This window comes from Syngnathus scovelli, chromosome 13 (genome assembly GCF_024217435.2).
Source record: "Syngnathus scovelli strain Florida chromosome 13, RoL_Ssco_1.2, whole genome shotgun sequence".
Lineage (NCBI taxonomy): Eukaryota > Metazoa > Chordata > Actinopteri > Syngnathiformes > Syngnathidae > Syngnathus > Syngnathus scovelli.
The window spans coordinates 13,414,997-13,434,736 of record NC_090859.1 but is presented as its reverse complement, the minus strand read 5'-3'; the positions used below and the strand labels follow the sequence as shown (position 1 = coordinate 13,434,736).

At 39.7% G+C, this 19,740-nt stretch overlaps 1 protein-coding gene across 8 annotated transcripts in view; it reads right to left on the bottom strand.

Moving 5' to 3' along the window:
• Positions 1-9,989: 9,989 nt before the first annotated feature.
• Positions 9,990-19,740, bottom strand: part of vav2 (vav 2 guanine nucleotide exchange factor) — a 65,442-nt gene continuing 55,691 nt past the window's right edge. For 2 of the 8 annotated variants that reach the window (XM_049738096.2, XM_049738098.2), the window contains 21 exons: positions 19,343-19,442; positions 18,714-18,809; positions 17,619-17,687; positions 17,464-17,550; positions 16,960-17,048; positions 16,765-16,897; positions 16,520-16,534; positions 16,196-16,305; positions 16,024-16,125; positions 15,372-15,460; positions 15,273-15,286; positions 15,148-15,166; positions 14,899-15,026; positions 14,653-14,724; positions 14,530-14,591; positions 14,179-14,295; positions 13,965-14,052; positions 13,763-13,886; positions 13,242-13,328; positions 12,688-12,842; positions 9,990-11,771 (listed from right to left, as the gene is read on the bottom strand). In XM_049738096.2, coding sequence (XP_049594053.1) covers positions 11,724-11,771; positions 12,688-12,842; positions 13,242-13,328; positions 13,763-13,886; positions 13,965-14,052; positions 14,179-14,295; positions 14,530-14,591; positions 14,653-14,724; positions 14,899-15,026; positions 15,148-15,166; positions 15,273-15,286; positions 15,372-15,460; positions 16,024-16,125; positions 16,196-16,305; positions 16,520-16,534; positions 16,765-16,897; positions 16,960-17,048; positions 17,464-17,550; positions 17,619-17,687; positions 18,714-18,809; positions 19,343-19,442 — 1,804 coding nt within the window. In that variant the 3' untranslated portion in view covers positions 9,990-11,723. The remainder of the gene's footprint in view (positions 11,772-12,687; positions 12,843-13,241; positions 13,329-13,762; positions 13,887-13,964; positions 14,053-14,178; positions 14,296-14,529; positions 14,592-14,652; positions 14,725-14,898; positions 15,027-15,147; positions 15,167-15,272; positions 15,287-15,371; positions 15,461-16,023; positions 16,126-16,195; positions 16,306-16,519; positions 16,535-16,764; positions 16,898-16,959; positions 17,049-17,463; positions 17,551-17,618; positions 17,688-18,713; positions 18,810-19,342; positions 19,443-19,740) is intronic. The other 6 variants (XM_049738100.2, XM_049738101.2, XM_049738097.2 and 3 more) reach the window with 5 other exon arrangements.

The window sequence follows — 19,740 nt, the reverse complement described above, 5'->3', positions numbered from 1 at the left end:
AATAAGTCACGTTTTCCTTATTTTAAAATCTTTATGGACGTGGCTTCAGTCTCCACCCATGTAATTTAATCTTATAATTGTATCATTGGCAATGTGACTTGATGCATCAGCCATTTAAAGGTTTACACTGTCTTTTATTGTGTATGCGAGCCTTTTATGGCCACCAACACTGATTTTTAAAGCCAAGTCCCAATCAAAATAGTCAAACGAGAGAGTAGGAAGTGCAAACATATAAAACTCAGCGTATCAAATAAACGACATCTGAGATGTGTCGTTTTTTTTATTTATTTTTTTATATGTGGGCGCTAATGATTTCGGTGTTCATTACGGTCGACGCATTCGATTCAACTAACAAGGTGCACGCGCATTCTGTTAATTAACTGTGTGGTTGTAAAAAAAACAAAATGGAAATGAAACAATTAAAATTTCATGATGCTTGAGGCTCTTTTGTGTGTTGTGAGGAGATCAATGAAAAATTCAGGATAAATGAGCTGACATCTGACTGCTACGGTTAACAGTATTTGATGAAAACAATATTTACACCTACTCCGAGTGGAAGGTCGTGTTACAAAATAATCGGTTTTCTTTTTTGTGCTAGCATCGTTGCATGGAGACAATATAAAGTCATAAATTAGCAGACCTCTGCTCGGCAATCGAACTTTGACGTTGCATCAATGATAGTCAATTACTGACTTATTGTTGGATTTAAAAAGAGGCTTTTGAGAGCATATTTCTTCTTTTAGTTTATGAAAATCGTTCGATGGCTGAAGAGTGCAATCTTCTAAAAAGTAAAGGGGCCAGCAAAGCATTGATGAGATTAGAAAAAAAACACAGCATGGCTTTTGTGTACCGGCATTCGTCAATGGGAATGTATTGATTTCGTCTGGAGTGAATAAGTGTTGGATTCTTTCTCTGTCTTTTAGCTTGAGCTCAGCTGAACAAAACAAGTGACATGTTTTTTTTCCCTTTAAATGCTTTTTTTTTTTTTTTAGAACAGTTACGGCAATTACTGTCAAGGCCACACAAGCATTTTTTGATTACCGGCAACAACCAGCATGTTGTGATTATTATTTCAGCTTCATTCTGTAATATAACATGCATGTGATTTATTATATATTTTTTAATCTGAACACATTTCAGAGCTTTCCCAAGGCTGTGAGAATTTCGACATTTGATCAAAGGGGAATTCTTGTTCACCAGCTCGATGTACTCAAGCAGGCATATCTGGAACTGATGATGAAAAACAAATTAATGCCTCAATCATTATTTCCCAGTAGGCCAAATAAGTCGGGAATAAGTGAAGTTAGATGTCTACCTTCCTAAGGACATAATATTTGACTGGGATGCTTGTGAGTTAGGGAGCCTTATTTGCAAAGCATCCACTTCTTTGATGAGAACCAAATGGTTCATCAGTACTATGATGAGAAGCAGCGCATGAAAAGGAGAAGCGAAATAATCTCCATGATTGCGATGAAGATCATACTGACGAGAAAATGTCAAGTATCAAAACTTTTCTCTTAAACTCTTAAACAACTTTAAAAATGCCAAGGCAAATGAGCCTAAAGCAATGAATGGGAAACACTTTGACAGAAATGGCCCAAAACTAAATTGACACGGTTTATTAAAATTCCAAAACAGGCGGCCGTGGCTCTTTTTTTGCTCGTCATTTTGAATATTAGACAAAAATCAATCATTGATTTTTTAAAATAATAATATAAATAATGAAATAATAAAAACCAATAATAAAATTATATTAAAATATCTTTTTATATTTTTAATAAATTGGTATACACTTGACATCCTGCAAAAGTATTTTTATGTGGATCGAGATGTTTACCTTTTTTAAAAATACACCAGTATGAAAAAAAAAAAAAAGAAAACAATATGCAAACAGGTAAAACAGACACGCAGAGGCACTAAGTGGCAGGGATAGAGTACAGCAACATCTGTGCCGACTTCATCTTACAAGTTCCAATGGGACGTACACCGGAAAGTAGTTGAGAAGACGAGAGCTTAGATCTTGTGGGGCATAAAGTTCCAGATTGACAAACAGCTGCTGGCCAACCAAGCGAACAATAGCGAATAGTGACAGGGAGCAGAGAACAGATGACAAAAATCCCAGATGTCACCCAAAACCAAAGAAGAAAACTTCATCATGACGAAGGGAACAAGTAAGCTCCCAAAAAAATCTCTAAAGTCAAACTCTTAAAAAATGCATCTCTGAAATTTTAACTCAACACAATAACAAGATACTTGCACAACTTGAAATGACAACTCAATGAGGCCACTCCATTCACGCACCCATTGAACCAACTTTCGAGAAGACTGCCGTTGCCATGGTAGCCTTACATTACAAACATTTGATCAAATTATGTGTACAGATTGACGCTGATTAAAGTTGAAAGCGGTCGGGTCAGAACTATATGTAATAATTGCTGTGAGTTGTATTGACAATTTTTCAAAGAGGACTGACCTTCAACTAATGTTTGTCATTATATGGAATCAGCTAAATGAGGTCAAATATAAATGAAAGTCCTCAGAATAAATAAATGGAGAAAATCAAAACACAAAGACCGTATGTATTCCATAAATTAGTTAGCATAAAATTGAAGGGATCCATACGGGAATATAATGGAGATACTTACATGGAGAGAGTACTGAGGACAGTTTGATTTAAATCCAGCATTTTAAAAAGTCAGTCTAAAAGCTGCATCAAAATGAAGCTTCAAATTTGCTTCATGAACCACTTTTTGTAATTTTGACACTGTTGGTTTCAATTAAGGTGTTTGTGAAATACCAAGTGTTTGAACAGCCCTCGAGAGGACACAAAAAAATACAAGTGGTTCACGAAGTAATTTGAAGCTTCATTTTCACTAAAATTCTCCCCTTTGAGTGTAATTGGGTTTAAACTTAGCATTTCTGAGAGGTTAGAGAGAGCTATAACCGTGTGAATAGTTAAAACCGGAATAAACATGATCAAATATAGATGATAACTTGACATACAAGCAAGTGCACCAAGCATACAAAGCAGAGCACACCTACATATCGAAAGATATCGGAAGGATCTTAAACATCGAAAAAAGGTTCAGAGCCACCTTTGTCTTGAGGGGACTGAAGTCTTTTGATGTATGCTGTGCATTTTATCACACTGGGATGGCCACAGGCACACTTTTTGAATGTCTGGGAGCCAGCTTGACTGATAAAAATCACAGAAAGAGCTCGATAATGTGCTTGGCGGGACTCCGGACTATTGTAGAAAAGGCCCACAGAACAAACTAAATGCCATAATGGAAAAGAGGAGACACCCCCACAGCCTCCTGGACAGGCAGAAGTGCAGAAGGCTCTTCATTCCAGACAATCTGAAGCATACAAAATGATGATGTAATATCTTGGGATGGATCCTGCAAAAAATTCAGAAGCCTCCACGCTTGGAATTTTTGAAAAGAAATGGAACACAGTCACCATGGTCATATTGATTGAGCAAATGTGACCACTCCTGCCTCAATGATGGGTTTTATTTGTCTCTTTTAAGACCACCTGTCTCTTGTGAGTGATCTACTAAATCCACAACATGCCACTGTGGAATCAGAGCTGCCATAGGAGTCCACATTGCGTAATTCAGCACTGTCTCATTAAAGTTCCTGGCCATGATCCATAGTGCTAAGTATGATGAGGCTTTGTTGCCAGCTAGGTTTAAAAAACAAAAAAAAAAAAAAAGGTACAAGCCCCAATTTAGTATTTGAAATTGCTAGATGACTTCGAAATAGTTCTGTTTTAAAAAGCCTTTTTTTTTTTTTCCCCTGCTACTCCAAGTATATTCCTGGTTTTATCTTCAACGTGACATTTGAGATTCGATTCAATCTCAACGGTTTGTGTAAGTACTTGTTCTACCAACACGATAGCTCCACGGTAGAAAAGGTCACTATTGACGCACTTCATAGTCCCAATTAGCTTCTCACTGACACCCACGAACTATGTCCCACTTTTGCCCGAACTCAGACTAATTCCATCACCAAAATAAATCCACACAACCCAAAGCCACGTTCTTTCCCTCAGCAAAAACGACGGCACCGTTACAGAGTTACAGAGACTCAGGTATATCCATAATTTATCCGCATGGTTTGCAAAGTCTGCCAATGTTGATGTAAACGTGGCAGCGAGCAGGATATTAAACGCATCAGTGAGAATTGCATTTAGCGAGTTGACAGACATGCGAGACACACACCGACTGACCTGCCAAATGAGGGAAGGAGGCGACAATCACTCCTCAGGGACCTGCTAAAACATTCAAATAGGAACTAGCAATTGAAAAATGAAGCTTCACGAACCTCTTGATGGCTGATTTGTCTTTTCATTATTTCAACCAACCATCAACAATACACATCACTTGAAGTAAAACCAAACAAAAGCGACACCGAAGGTCGCTTTGTGCCTCGATGGCCTCTCAGCAATATAACAAAGCAACCGTTGAGGCAGGAGTGACATCGGCCTTCTCTGAGGAGGATCTGTTTCCAAACCAAAGAAGTGGTTATCTCTGTCACACTTCATTACTCCCAGAGTGAGCTATCACTATCCTCTACCTGGCAAACGGCCTCCCTGGACCTTTTTTCAAAAGGAAAGATGCCTCCGTCTGGAGCGACAGATATCAGGGGTCAAGATGGATCCATGAGCTTGAACGTTCTTGTTCCCATTAGTCCCATCAAACCCAGCATGCAATAAACACCTGGGTGAAGAAAAGTCCAACCTGGAAACTGTCCTGTTAAGTACTTAAAATTGTATCACATATATTCCAGTAAAAAAATTGACAGGATGAGTTCAGGATATAATAGAAAAATAAATAAAATAATAAAAAATATATATAAATATCTAATATAATATAATATAATATAAAACAAATAAAAATACACAGTTTGTGGACGCCCGTGAAGCTGTACCTAACGTAATTTCCTCCCTAGCCGTAAAGCCTCCCGACAATTGAGCTCGTAGTAAATTGGCCCACACAAATGCCTGGCCACAAAAAGGAAACCACGTCGATAGTAGAAATAACGATAATGAGTCACTGACGGTGGAGTGAATCACTCAATCATTCGCCTGACTCCCATCCAGGCATTGTGGATTCACTGGCCTGACTCGGGGAAGCGTGTGAGCTGTTCCTTAAGTAGTCCTCGGCAGAGGCGGGAGCCGCGAGCGTGGCCGCTGGCCAAAGACCAGCCTGTCGGAGAGTCCAAACTCAAACAGAGCGAATGCTGTAATAACATCCTCCCCCCCTCCCGTAATGAGTGCTCTGAAAAGTTGAATCACACAGCGACCCAAAATACTTTTTGCTGGCTAATCGATAACCCACAGGCATGTTCGTTCAATCATGGACTGCAATGACTCAGGCCTTGACGATTATCACGATAGAAGTTAAACGTATTTCATAATTAGAACATCTTCTGACTTCGGTTTGACTTACGTTGAGATAATTGGTCGTAATCTAATTTAACAATGAGTCGACTCTTTCGACTCCGCAATGGGATTCGAACAATGCAATCAGTCGTCACGGTGAAATTGTATTTGCGGCCGACCTCACGCTTGATATCTGTAACTCAAAGAGACAGGCTCGGAAACACGGATGGCTTTTTGGCCTGCGGTTTATGAATCTGATAGTAAAATGTGATTTGACATTTTGCTTTGCAATTTGACATTTCACGTGGCGGAAAATACCCTACAGCAATTCAAATTGTCTATAAAGCTCACAAATTGAGAAGTAAACTTTTAGACAAGTTATTTTAGACGCATATAAAGACTCGGGATATTTTTTATTTATTTAAATCCAGAATGTGAAAACGTTTGTCTCAAATGTGGATTGTTGGTCAAAATCATTTTCAGAAGGAGATATTGGGTCGGCTCACCTGGCTTGTTCACAAACGGCGTACGGATCCATCCGGAATCTTTTGTGATTGTGAAATAATGCCGAAGCTATGACCGGGAGAATGAACGTCTGACTTCAGACTCTTTTCTAATCCCTACGACTGAGTGAAACCCATTTCCACTCTCCTTTCTCCTAAATCCAGTTGGGTTCTTATCTGAAGACTTGAAAAAGCAAGTTTCAAAATAAAATCATCTTGCTAAGAAACTAACAGAGGTGGGTATCTTTTGAACGATCTCTACGGGGATTGATGTACATACAATTTGACTCTCGAGAGCAGTCGCTCGGTTTTGACTTTGACTGAAGATCCAGTTTCATCGTCCCTTTGGACCTTGTTTATATTCTTTGTCTTTCGAAACCGTGTGAAATCAAAGCGAGTGTCGCGTATGTGCAGGAATGAGCGAGGTTTAGTTCTCGTACAAGTTGACGCAGGTCTTTTGTGATTCGGCTTTTCGAGTAATGAGCGTGGCATATTAGCGTCTGTCTGGCCTGGAGGAGATCGATATGCCGCTATCGAAAGGTGGATGATTGAAACGGGATCTCATTATGTATTTAGATCTCGTTAGGTTTTGCGGCAACACAAATGAAGTGAAGGTGGGGAAACAAAGATGTTTTGTTTTTCATCAAATGAAAAGGTCATTTTATGAGAAACTATTTGTTCATTTGAATATTTTCTTTCTCTGAATACGATAATGTCCAGAAAATGGAATCAACAATTGAGGGTTACACATAGTATCAACCACGAACAAGCTTGCCTAGTGCTGAAAGTACCAAAGACTTTTTTGTGGAATACGAAAGACAAAAAAAAAAACACAGCTAAGACTTTTTTTTCTGGATGCAGCATCTTTTTATGACTTCTTCCCTGAGAATTCAAGAAGATGAGGTTCAAACAAAGTCGGTGTTGCTCGAGAACATTTTCCTTTCCCAGTTACCCACCCGGGAGGTATTTCTTCTTAATTTACACACGTCTCTAGCGCCCAGGTAAGTAATGAGAACATTTCTTAACTCGGAATGCGACTACGTTTCTGTTATGCGTTGTTAGCTGTCTGCCGTAAGATGCGGCGGCAAACAATGCCTGCGTGGAGAAAATAATTAAGCAGCACAGGTACGGCGTAAGCCTCAGCGTGCTAACCTTGTGTGTTACCATGGTGCCCAGCTATGTCCAATTAGTACAAGAGAATATTCCTTGTAGTGGCTGCTTCTCTAATTTTCATGGGATTTGAAATGATGATGTTTTTGGCCCCGTGAGACTTCATATCTTTTGTGTTGCTCAACACTTGTAGAGCGGTTGAAAATATTCATGCTTTTTCCTTTTAGGATTTAGATCAAATAAAATGCACTTGACGAAAAAGTAGCGTGAGTAAGCGAGCTAGCTAGCAATTCAACATCTCTAACTGAAATATTCCATCAGCATGCACACGTTTAATATAGTCAGACTGAGTTGCACTTAAGTTCTTTAGACACTGGAAAACAATACATATGAAATCATAAATATGTATACCGTATTTTCCGGACTATAAGGCGCACCTAAAAACCTCAAATTTTCTCAAAAGCCGACAGTGTGCCTCATAGTCCGGTGCGCCTTATATATGGACCAAATTCCTAAATTTAAACTGGCCCGAAGCATTGTGTCATGAAATCAATCATAAGTGGCCCGCTGAAGACTATGAATCATGAAACAAAAAGACTATGGATCATTATTTTGTGATTATAAAGTAATTTATTGCGTCTGAAGTTGAAATAAAAAAGATAAAATGGAGAACGATTTGATTTGGATTAAAAATCTCACATGATGCATGATAATGGTGCGCCTCATAGTCCGGTGCGCCTTATATAAAGACAAAGTTTTAAAATGGGCCATTCATTGAAGGTGCCTTATAGTCTGGAAAATACGGTACTTTAAATACTGTCTTTGTATGACGTGGCGGCAGCCGGCTGAGTCTTACTAGTTTAAAACCTGAAAACGTATGTCGACTTTAATCCATGAAGTGCAATGGCAATGGGTTAAGTGATCATAAAAGCAATCTGAACAAATGTGAGGTGAGGCGAAGAAAGAGAGGGCAGCATTATACCTTCAGAGGTATAATGGCTCATCATTTTCGTCCAGACATTTTACAAGAAACTACTGCTTTTGTGCCTTGCAAAGAGGAGCCACGCAGAGTTTGGTGCAATCCAATAAATAACCCAGCCGTGTACCATATAACGGTCATAACACTTTTTTTGACTCAACATTTGCATTCCCTGATGGTTCTTTTCTTCATGGCCATGAAACTTTTTTCTTTTTTGCACTTAAAACTTTAGAAGCAAGTCTACTGTGAAAAATATCTAAACGTTTATAAAACATCTTTCATAAAAGTCATAGAGATTCTGTCAGGAGTCGAATGTCAAGTATGACTCATTTGCGTTTAAGGAAAGTGACTCAGCTATTCGGTCTTCTAATGAATTTTTCCTTTCAAGGTGGAAGCGGTACAAAAATAGTCATGAGTCGTCGCCGTCATTACCAAAGAGTCGGTCGGGTTGGAAGGAGAGGAGTCGATCGGAGAAAAGGGTCTGCTCCCCTAAAACACACAGCACAAAGACTGGAAGCCCCCCCCCCCCCCCCACCCCCTTCTCGGTGAAACGACACAGAGTAAGTGTGACCCCTGCTGAAGTCACAATGTTACTACACGTTCAGAAAACTGGACATCTGGATCCTTTTTTTTTTCACTCTCACATCAAAAAGTGTTTACCCAGTGAGTCAGATCAAAGTTCCCATTCCAAACTGTACCAATTAAACTGAATTGACCAATAAAGTCTAGTTGCAACATGACTCCAGATGTTGTGACCAAGGAACCATTGACGGTATGGTTCTATGGTTGCAGTACCAATGTCAATTGTCATTCCAAAAAAAAATACATTTTCATCAAAGGTTGGCAAGCTTTGGCAGCGGTTGTGCTCTAGCAATAGAATTCCATTTGAAAGAGAAAATAATAATAATAAAACCTGCTCCGTCGAGTAAACCTGGTGACCACCCGAAGAGAGCGCATTCATTTTGGAACAAAGGTGCTATTATATCAAAGTATCTTACGTAACCCAAATGTCAAATCATGAAAAATAAACAAGGAAAAAAATAGTACATGTATTTCAATTGCCACTGACTGCGATGGAGAGTTTCAAGCTGGCACTGGAATAACAATGAGAAGGGACGCTGGACAGATGAAAGGAAAATTTGGATGAGGTTAAAACATTTGATCAAACCGAGATTGGAGATTGGATCGCAAACAAACCTTTCTAGGCCTTTCTAATAGTTGATCATAAAAAAAAAAAGGTATGAACCATTATGCCAGTTTCTGAGAGTGATTACTTGTTTCTATTTTTTTTAAATTCCCCATCCATCCATTTTTGAACACTTATCAGAAGTCGGATAGATAAAAAGAAATAAATACCGTAAGGGGACAGCGGTAACTTCTGGAAAAGTTCAGAAAGTCATTTGGAACGCAAAGCAGAAAGACAAAATCCTCCGGGGACAATGTTTTGTCTCTGACCTCTTCATTTTGACATTTACGTGACAGCATTTCTCAATTTGTCAAATAATAAGTGCCCTCCAAGCAAAACAGACCAGAAAAATAATCGGTGGAGTTCACAAGAAGTTGAGAAAGGCCTACGTTCTTCCAACGCAGACATTGAGATGAGCAGCGTGGGAGGACAGAGCTGGCAAAACAAGACAGAAGCAACTCATGCCACCTTTACCATGTCTGTGATGTTGAGGTCTTCAAAATGAGAACCATGACATTGGCTTCTCTCATATGACAAAACATTTTGCGGGTAAACACATTGCCCGACGTAAAATAGTGATGTCATCAAGCTGTAATTTTTTTTTTTTTTGTCGCAGAAAAAGCAAGGAAACAAAATACTCCAGGCTACACGTAATGGTAATTATCAAATATTAAGGCAACAAACAAAAAATCTTTTAATTTGTTGGAACTAAAGCAATTTAAATTGAGTCATTTTGATGATTAATTTGAACACATTTTTGTAACCAGCATGAAAAGCAAATTCAAACACACACGAGGCCAAACATGACAAAATATGCTGTGTATAAATTTGAAATATTTATTCCATCATAGACCTCATTTAGAAACCATTCAACCAAAAATGTGCACAATGACGTACAGAGATTTTTTTTTTTTTTCCAGAATGTACTGAGAGGATTTGAGATATCAATAGCTACATGCGTCGGGCTCTTCTTGTCCAGGGGCTGAATCAAGACAACCTGAAAATGTTTTTTGTTATGAAATTCCAGAAATAAGCTGTCAATAAATATGATGATGTGGTGCAAGTATAAAACCATGTGATACCTGGGGACAGCGGCAAGGAAATGTCACTCACACCGATCGTAAATCTATGCATAGAGTGCTAAACAATCACCAGAGTTCAACTGAAACACTTGGCACTGTATCACACCCCCGCAATTTTCCGAGTGTGTGCAGATTACAGATGATTAGTACGCAAATGCGCCCACACACACACGTACACGCTTAGTCATCCACACTTAGTACTTCGTTTATGGCAGTTTAATTCTCAGTTGACACAGCACCGACCAAAGAGGATTTTCACATGTGACAACCGGGAGGAAACACATCTGGTCACCTGATCATCCATAAAAATACAAATAAATCCATAAGGCAGCATACGACGGAAATAAAATTCCATGTAGACAGTAAAAAAAATGGCCAAAGTTGGCGGTCGGTTCAGTTGGATTAAAAAAACAAATTAAAAAAAAGGTTTGTTACTACAGATAGGAAAATGAAGCTTCAAATGTGCTTCATGAACCAGTTGGTGCATTTTTTGACTCATCTAGACGGCACTCAGTATTTTTAATCTTCTTTGTGTAAACCAACAGTGCCATCTGGAGAAATCCAAAAATACAACTGGTTCATGAAGCACATTTGAAGCTTCATTTTCCCAAGTTGTTTCCCTTTCATATCCTGCTGATAAAACTGATAATAAAACTGGTGAGCTGTGATTGTTTACTACAAAAAAAAAAAAGTACGACTATTTCTGTGAATTTCTTCCCCTTAGTTGCATTCAGTGACTCAACTACCGTCCATTCTGGAGTTCAATTTTTTTTCTTCTCTTCTTTATAGATGACAAATGTTCGTTTACCGGCTGACGTTGAGGTTGGAAGCAGTCTTTGAAAGGCACCGAACTGTACATTGGTGTTTGTGTGGGCTGCGCACGGACGGACACATGCATGCATGAGAAGCCAAGCCAGTCAACAAAGTCTTTTTCCTTCCACTGGAGTCAACCCACAAGGCATCACCATGACAACTAAGGCAAAATCTGTCAATGTGAAAAGAAAAAGAGCATCTGTTTTGTTTTTCTCTCTCTCTCGCTTTTCTTTGCAGATTTCTCTGCTGTTGCGAAATCCCCACAAATAACCACAGTCATGATAATAATCTCTATTCAATAAATTATCTATACTGTACAATTATTCCACCTCGCAGAGGTCCGCAAGTTTTTTTTTTTTTTTTTTTCCAGAGTAAAGCTATCCACAGTCTGTTTTTTGCGATTCCGCTCTTATCCGAGGGATCCCGTGAAACGAGCAAAGCCGAGGCAAACTTGAAGACGGGGGGGCGGGGGGGTGGCAAGGTGCTTGCGATCCAGCAGAAGCATCGACAATGACACAAGAAAAAAAAAGTTTCTTTCCTGGAGAGTGAATGAGGCGTTTTCCTCTGAGATCAGCAGATAGATACATTTAAAGATGTTTCCTGATTTGTTCTTTTTTGTATTTATTTTTTTAAAGGGGTACCAGGTGGGCAAGATCCAGCCCTTACTGGACTCCTTCTTCATCCACATAGGTTGAGGGAAACCACCCAATCTGAAAACCAAGAAAATAATTCATACTGGACAAATGAGGCTGATAGACACATCTATCATCTCTTTCTGATCTCGTGATGAACGATGAAGTTATCAGAATGCAACCGCCCATGCATACAAAGATATTTGCATTATTTTCAGAACACTGCATGCTCGGATGGAGCAGCCTCATCCGTCTTCTTTTAAGGCTTCACGTGGAGCACTACTTGAGCTGTTGCTAAGCAACAAAGTTTTCTTACTTGTTGCGTGAGTGAAGTTGAATATTGAACACAGTGTGAATGTTGCAAAAAAAAAAAAAAAACAGCAAAGAAGTAAATCGTTATTTCATTATTTAGTGATGTTTGACCATGGAAATGCAACTGGGAATGAATCTCGGACAAGTCATTACTAATTAAAGGCTAAAATCGACCAAATATTTCTCTTGTTGCTTGAATGCATTTAGTGATGAGCATAGATTCGGGGGCAGGAAGAACTGTGCCCCACCCAGCCACTAGAGGGGGCTAAGTGCCATTTACTACAATAGAACTGATGACTAAGATAAATAGCGCATGCAACCCACAATGTAAATCAAGGCAAAATGAAAAAAAAAAAAAAAAAACACTATGGGAGAATGCACAGTGACAGATTTGTCAGGGTCACGCCCCGAGTGCGAACCTTTTATGAAGTGCGTACACTGAAAAATATACTCTATAGTCCCCCACGGTTTTAGTCACGTAAAAAAACATATTGTGGTGAAAAATAATAATAATAATTTAAGATTCCTTAATTCAAACAATTCATATATATACGTGAATCAACAAGATGAATATGTGATGCAAACATAATAATAATAATAATAATAATAATAAAAGATTCCTTAATTTAAAAAATTCATATATACGGAATAAAAAAGATGAAAACTCCATCAGTTTACTCACCCGTCCATTGGCCTCGCCTTTCCACCATCCTTGGTCCCCTCCGATTTTGCTGTATATTTTGACAACGTCTCCTTCTCGCAGAGACAGTTCTCTCATGTCTCGTGCCGCAAAATTATACCTGGCCACGGCTGTACTCACAACGCGAGGTGTAAACACTGAAAAATGTCACACAGATAAAAGAGAGATCAACATCACATGACACTTGAGTTTGTAAGTAGCACGCTAAGCTATTATTCATGAATTTGAAATAAGACCATCTCAGGCTGGCAGGTGAAAGTTCAAACTTGGAGGCACTAATTATTAGTACTGAATATGAATGGGAAAAAAAAGTTCAGTGTCCAGTGTGACCCAATGTAGCCTAACAGTAAATTATTTCATTACAGGAGAGGAAATTGCTTTTCTTTCCTTGAATTAATGAAGGAATACCACCCAGGGAAGACTGAAGGCTCAGTAATAAAATGAACAAAAGCAAAGTAGCAGAAGTAACGCCTTTCGGGACAAGCGACAACTCCAGGCGAGATAAAAAGAGGCGAGAATCAGAAGTAAGCCGGTACCTGACCAAAAAGGAGCCGAGCTCTGAGAGGAGAAATTCAGGCCCTGCGGACTGAGGAAGGAGAAGTTGTAGGAGGCGCAGGTGGCTGCTAAGAGGAGGAAAGAAAGTGGGAAGAAAACAAAACAAGGAAATAAAGTTGGGAAATGTGTTGAAGTGCAAGCAGAGCTGAAGGCAAAAAAAAGCAGGGGAAATTTTATGTGCCTAAAGTACACGTGATAATGCTGGGGCAAACAAAGCTTCAAATGTGCTTCATGAACCAGTTGTATTTTGTCACTCCTCTGGATGGCGCTCTCAGTTAAATATTGAGCTGAAAGCTTTTGATTTTTTTTTCAACCTCTGTTCAAACCAACAGTGCCATCTAGAGGAGTAAAAAAAATACTGCTGTTTCATGAAGCACATTTGAAGCTTCGTTTGCCCATCACTACGTCAAACTGTGGAAGGAGGGTTAAAACAACTACAACTAACCTACAAATGTGTTTTGAACCCACTTTGAAGTGCATGGCAGAATTCAGGAGACCATACCTGGCGAGCGGGAGCTGCTCCGCGTCAACGAACGCTCCCTCGCCTTGTAGGGATATCGCAAGGTGGTATCTAGCAGCTTGAAACTCTCTTTGAGTGAATGGGACTGATAATACTCCACGAGCTCCTGTTGGGCAGCACAACAAATCAGTGCAGCCTTTGTTTTGAATCATCACGGCGTGTATCTTCAGCGTTGGGTATTTACCAAAAGGCTCTCGAACTTCTTGGCCTCGGTGATGTGAATCCAGCTGTCTTTCTCAATGACTTTAATGTGTTTCACTTCATCGTTAAATCTGTGAGGCGGAACGACAAGCCTGTTGTGATTCTTCTTCTGATTGAGTGAACGACTTGATCACGAACGTGTTTGACGAAAGCCATCAAATTGCTAATTTTCTCCCTCTTGATGAAATCAAACTTACTTGATGCTGATGGCGAACCTCTCAGCTTCAGCCGTCCGCTCCCTGATGAGGTAGGTCCCGCTGCTGTGGGATTTTAAGAGGTTGTCAGCTTGCTGGCGTTCCATATTTCCCGCAAACCTATCGCCAGGAGCAGAGAATAAAAGCCGAGTCATTTCATGTCACGACTCGAGCGACATCAAGCGGTCGCGTCGCAATTCATCTTTTGACAGGAGCCGTCAAATAGTTCATCAAAGCTTGTCGAGGATAATGGAGCTGACAGGATTAAGGATACAACGGAACGCACATTTCAAAAATTCCCTGTTCGTTGAGATTGCGGAAAACAAAGAAGAAATTTCAGGTTTCGGGCCTTACCATGGATAGCCGTAGTAGTCGGCGTCCCTTGACGACTGCCTGCTGGATATCGACTGGAAGGGCTGTCACGAATGCAACACGGTCAAAGTCATGTCAAAGTTCACCTGTTGCTGGTGGACTCACCTTTGGGTCGAGGTACGGTTTCACGCAGGAACTGGGGAAGAAGCCATTCTTTTGCGTTTGGATCAATCTTCCCTGAGAGACAAGATAATTATAGATGACTCAAAGCAAGTTATTTAAAATCAAGTATAAAGCAAAGCGGAATGAACTTGATGAACCTCTGAAGATGATTATTAATTAGACCTTCAACTATGAAAAGGATGCTGTCAGTCATTTTGTGAAAATAATACAGCAACGCGTCTGCTTTACCTCCCACCACGGGGTGTCAGGATCCCCCTTCAGTAGCTCGATGTAGTCTCCCGTTTGAAAAGACAGAGCTGTCTTCCCCGGGGGTGCTGGTGTACCGTGGTAGTTTCTCACTGCTACCATCTTGGGGCCTGGAAAAAAAAAAAAAAATTCAAAATAAACCCAGAATAGAAGGGTTGTTAAAGAAATAGCTCCCACCACAAGATGGCAGTAAAGAGCTATGCTTCCACAGCAGTGAGTGAGTGCACTTACCAGAGGATATTCCAGGTTCCTGCAAATGATAAAAAAAAAAATAAAAAATGAACAGGATAATTACTCAAGAGTCTTTATGGCTAATTTCCACTATGCATAACTGTATAGGATTTCCATCTACTCACCAAGTCAAGAGGATCTGAAATCAATCAAAGAAACGGAAGAGGAAGTCAGAGAGGATGATAAAAAAATTAATAATAATAATAATAATAATAATATCTTACTGATTTTGCAGATGGTGATGACTTCCAGACACTCTTTATGTGCTCCTGTTCCACACCGAGAGCAAAAGTAACCCTGATAGAAGATGCCCCTAATGGATACACACACACACACACACGTACACACATCATGTCCAAATGAACCTTATGCAACAACAATTTCCCTGCAGGGCTAAAAAAATGTTTCATGCCATTTACAGTAAAACTACTGTGACACATTTTCAATAAAAATATAGATCTTAAAGAACATGCTGCATTCCATCATTGTCATTTTGCGCCCCACGAGTAATTAGCATGTAGCAGGTAGCCCAAAATATTGGCCCAAGCCTTTTCGACTGGCAAATCCAGGTCAGGCCAGCCATGAAATTTGTGGGTCAATACACAAAGTGGAGTTTAGCCAAGCTAACTCTGCACTGCTCAGTCTGGTGTGGCAGAGGCGGACACATTGATTCCACGACACGGGTTATCCTCCACTCTTAGATGTTTAAAAATATAGCTGTCAGCCTCAGTGAGGCAAACACGTCACACATTCTGCTTCGTTCCCCCAAATTGTCGAGGCTGGATTTATTTCACGTCTGGCTTTGGATCATGGAAATTTGATGAAATGCAAAAACAAGAAAACACTCTTAAAGGATCGCCTCGCTGCGTTTGTTACCTCAGTAGCATCTTGCAGGCTCGACAATTTGTGTTCTTATCAAACGTGTGCATTTGGAAGTTATGCTGGTTAGCCGTCGCTCTCTCCGGTTTAATGTTGGACCTGTGAAGAAAAATATCAGCCGATGATTTCATCGATTGAGGTCATTCAGAATCAATGCGGTAAAACTCACATGGCCATTTCAAACTGCTCCATCCATTTCCTTTTTGTATCTTCTGTTTTACAAAAAAACTGGAAGCCCTGCTTCCCTTGCAGGTGGATCAGGTAGAATCCATAAGACCACTGAAGCAAAAAGTTAGTAGAAGATGGCAATGATGTGAATCCAAGCAAAAGTCGGATTAAATAAAACAATCCCACTTTACTCATTTATTCATAACTATGTGATGTCGTACATGCTTTAGCAAAGCTTGAGAGTAAGATGCGTGCATTTGCCACATGACACCCAAAATAAACACCGTGAAACAATGAGTTCAATGAAAGAGGCACTTGGGCTTACCATTTTTCCACTTGACTGGTAAGCATGCAAAAAGAAAGACACCATAAAAAGACACAGTTACACATGCCACATGGAAACACATGCAGATTAAAAACAAAAAAAGCCACGTTAGACTGGCTGCCATATGCTCTGATTGACATTTTTTATGAATCCTGCCTTTACATGATTTCTCAAGCATGGATGAGCACGTTCTTCCAAGTACCGTCATGATTACCGTTATAAAAATTGTAAACGAGACCTTTTACCTTTTTCATATCTCTGTTGTTCATGGGGTCGTCCGACATTTTATACAACTGCAGTTCGATAATCTCTTTGAGCTCGTAGCTATAACCTTTCCTCTTGCAGACAATCACCACTTTATCAAACAGGAATATATACCTGAAAATACACGTTCGTCAATCTTCCATCGTTTTTTTCCCTTCGGCGTTGTTGAGACTCACCGGTCTTGTTTGGTACGGTTGACGATGGAGCAGACCTTCAGCTCGCCGTCTATCTTTGGCCTTCCGTACTCCTCCAGCTTCACCTGCTGCTTAGGTCACACACACACACACACAGTCGGGGTCAATTCACTGATTATTATCACTAATGAGAGACTATAAATAATTCAGAAGCACAAGGAAGCTCACTGAGAATCCAAATAGATGGTAAGAAAATATACATCTCCATCCTTGTATCGTACAATAAACAGAAGTACAGTAAAATAGTCGAATTGCAAAAAAAAATTGCCCAAGGTCATTCATTTGTGGAAAAAAAAAACATATATGCCTCTAATATCGTGCAAAAAAAAAAAAGGTTGAAGGAATTTGTTGATTAAAACTAGTGATAGGCAAACGAAGCTTCAAATGTGCTTCATGAATCAGTTGTTGTATTTTCCGATTCTTCTCGATGGCTTGCCAACTTCTTAATTCAAAGCAGTGTACTGATGACTAAGTGAAAATACTTACAAGATTTTCTATCGAACTTTGGAATTCACTTATTTTCTTCAGTGTCTCATTGTCCCGCTTGACCTCATTGATGTACATGGCCAAATCCTGACAGCACACACAAATAAAACTTAATTTCTCATTTAAAATCAATTCCAAATATTAGGAACACAAACCTGCATAGCCTCCAGTGCCTCCTTTAATTGTTGCCTCTCTGGTCGGTCCGCCGAGTGACTCAGAAGTTCCTGTAAAGAAAAGAAAGCAACATCATATATTAGCTGAAACCAAGAACCGGGGAAAATACAATATATATAAAAAAAAAAGATGACATTAGAGTCAGTTGTAAGAAGACTCCAGTTGCGAAATTGCAGTAACAAGAGAATCACAACGATGGCCTCCCACAGACAAACATTTCGCATCTTTATGTTCTGCAATTGCTTTTTTTTTCTCTCTTCCACCGAGAGGGAAGTAATTAAATGCTGCAATGATGTATGAAATGCCGTCGAGCTGCAAAGAGATTTGAACCCATAAATCACTGCGAGTGGGGAAAGGAGATGATGGGCAAAATATTCTATTTCTATAAATTGAAATATTAAAAAACCGAGGTCATAAAGTCACAACAAACTCAAATTGTAAAGGTAAATACGGTCTTTTTATGTAACTTTGTGTGTATTTGAGCCATGATAGAAAGAAAAAAAAAATGTTGCTTGTATCCCGCGGCCGGACACACAACAAGCAATAAACTTGTATGTACGACGCCTTCCTGAAAAGCGATGAAGAGCGGTGAAATGGGCTGAGCTTAATCGCATTAGTTCACGCTTGATTTGACCTTAGTGCCTGGCTGCAACCCAGAATTGCGGGGGGTTTCCATTCACACTGATAGTGAAGTCCCAGCACTGCCTGGACCTTCTATCAGCTTAGCACTTTGCCATTATGCATCACGTCATGAACTCTAATGTGATGGAACACATGTTATTTCTTTCATCAAATATAAATTCCAAGCCGGCACACTTCAAGGTGAGCATCCCACCTGATGCTCATACAAATATTTACTGGTATGAATAAAAAAAGAAAATCATGAATCATTCAGTAAACAACAACAGTCAGTCCTGCCAAGGCTGAAATATTGCTCGATGTCCACATACCACAAATACCTGACGTGATTAGAACTACTTAAAGCTGCTGAAATCGGATGAAATATCGAAGCCAGCGCTGGTTCAAAAACATGACTGATTCATGAAGCAATTTTGAAGCTTCATTCTCCTACCTACCTTTAGCAGTAAGTGATACTTGAGTACCCTCTGCATAGGAACCACCAGAAGATCCTGCAGCTTGAATTTGCCTTCTTGCACTTTCATCGTACATTCCTGTAAAGCAGCAACAACAACAGTTTATGACTCGTGACATAAATGTTGTATTTCCTAGCCAATTAAGAGACACGCATTCCCGCTTAACAATTTATACGACTCGGTCGCCGTAGTAGCAACGCTTCGGAAATTCCATTCGCAACAATGAAGTCGTTTTCTTTTTGGAGCGCACAAAAACACTTGGCGTGCCAGCTATTTGTGGGATGAATGCGAGCTAACATGGAGGTTCCTTTGACAAAAAAACAAATGGCGTGTTTCCAAAAGAAACAGTAGGCCCTTTAAGGCTCCTTCATAGCGGCTTGTGTGTTTTCAAGCTTTCCATAACTCTGCAGTAACAGGCGAAGCTTATTCGTCTTTAAACGACTTTATTGTGAGAAGTGTACAAAGAGGCTTCCTGTGCCTTTCTGTGATTTTTATTTAAAACTAACATTCCGTGACTGCTTTAAAACTCACCTATTTGCTGTTTTGTGCTATTTATAACATTCCATATAAGGCAACAAGATGGCGCTAATTTGATTCGTGGAGGTGATTACCTCGACTTTGATCTTGACATCTTCCCGCGTCGCTATTAGTTCATCCAGTGTCTTCTGGGCGTTCTCCATGTGGCTGCAGTATTGGCCATAAATTAATAACCTGAAGAGACAATCAATGAGTTTTTGGTTGTCCTTTTAATAATTGCTACAACGCACAAAATGTTCAATCACAAATCACTGTTACAGATTTCAATTCAATCAAGTAGACTGAGAAATAAAGTGATGGAATCCGCTTAAAACCTGACGCAACATACAGCAGGAAATGTTAATTTTTAAATTGTCGGGAGGGATAAATATCTTTTTGCGGAAACACTCAAGACAAAACAGACGGCAATTATTGCCGCAGAGTAGTTAAGACAATGTCCTACACGTTCATTTTAAGATTTACGACAAAATGT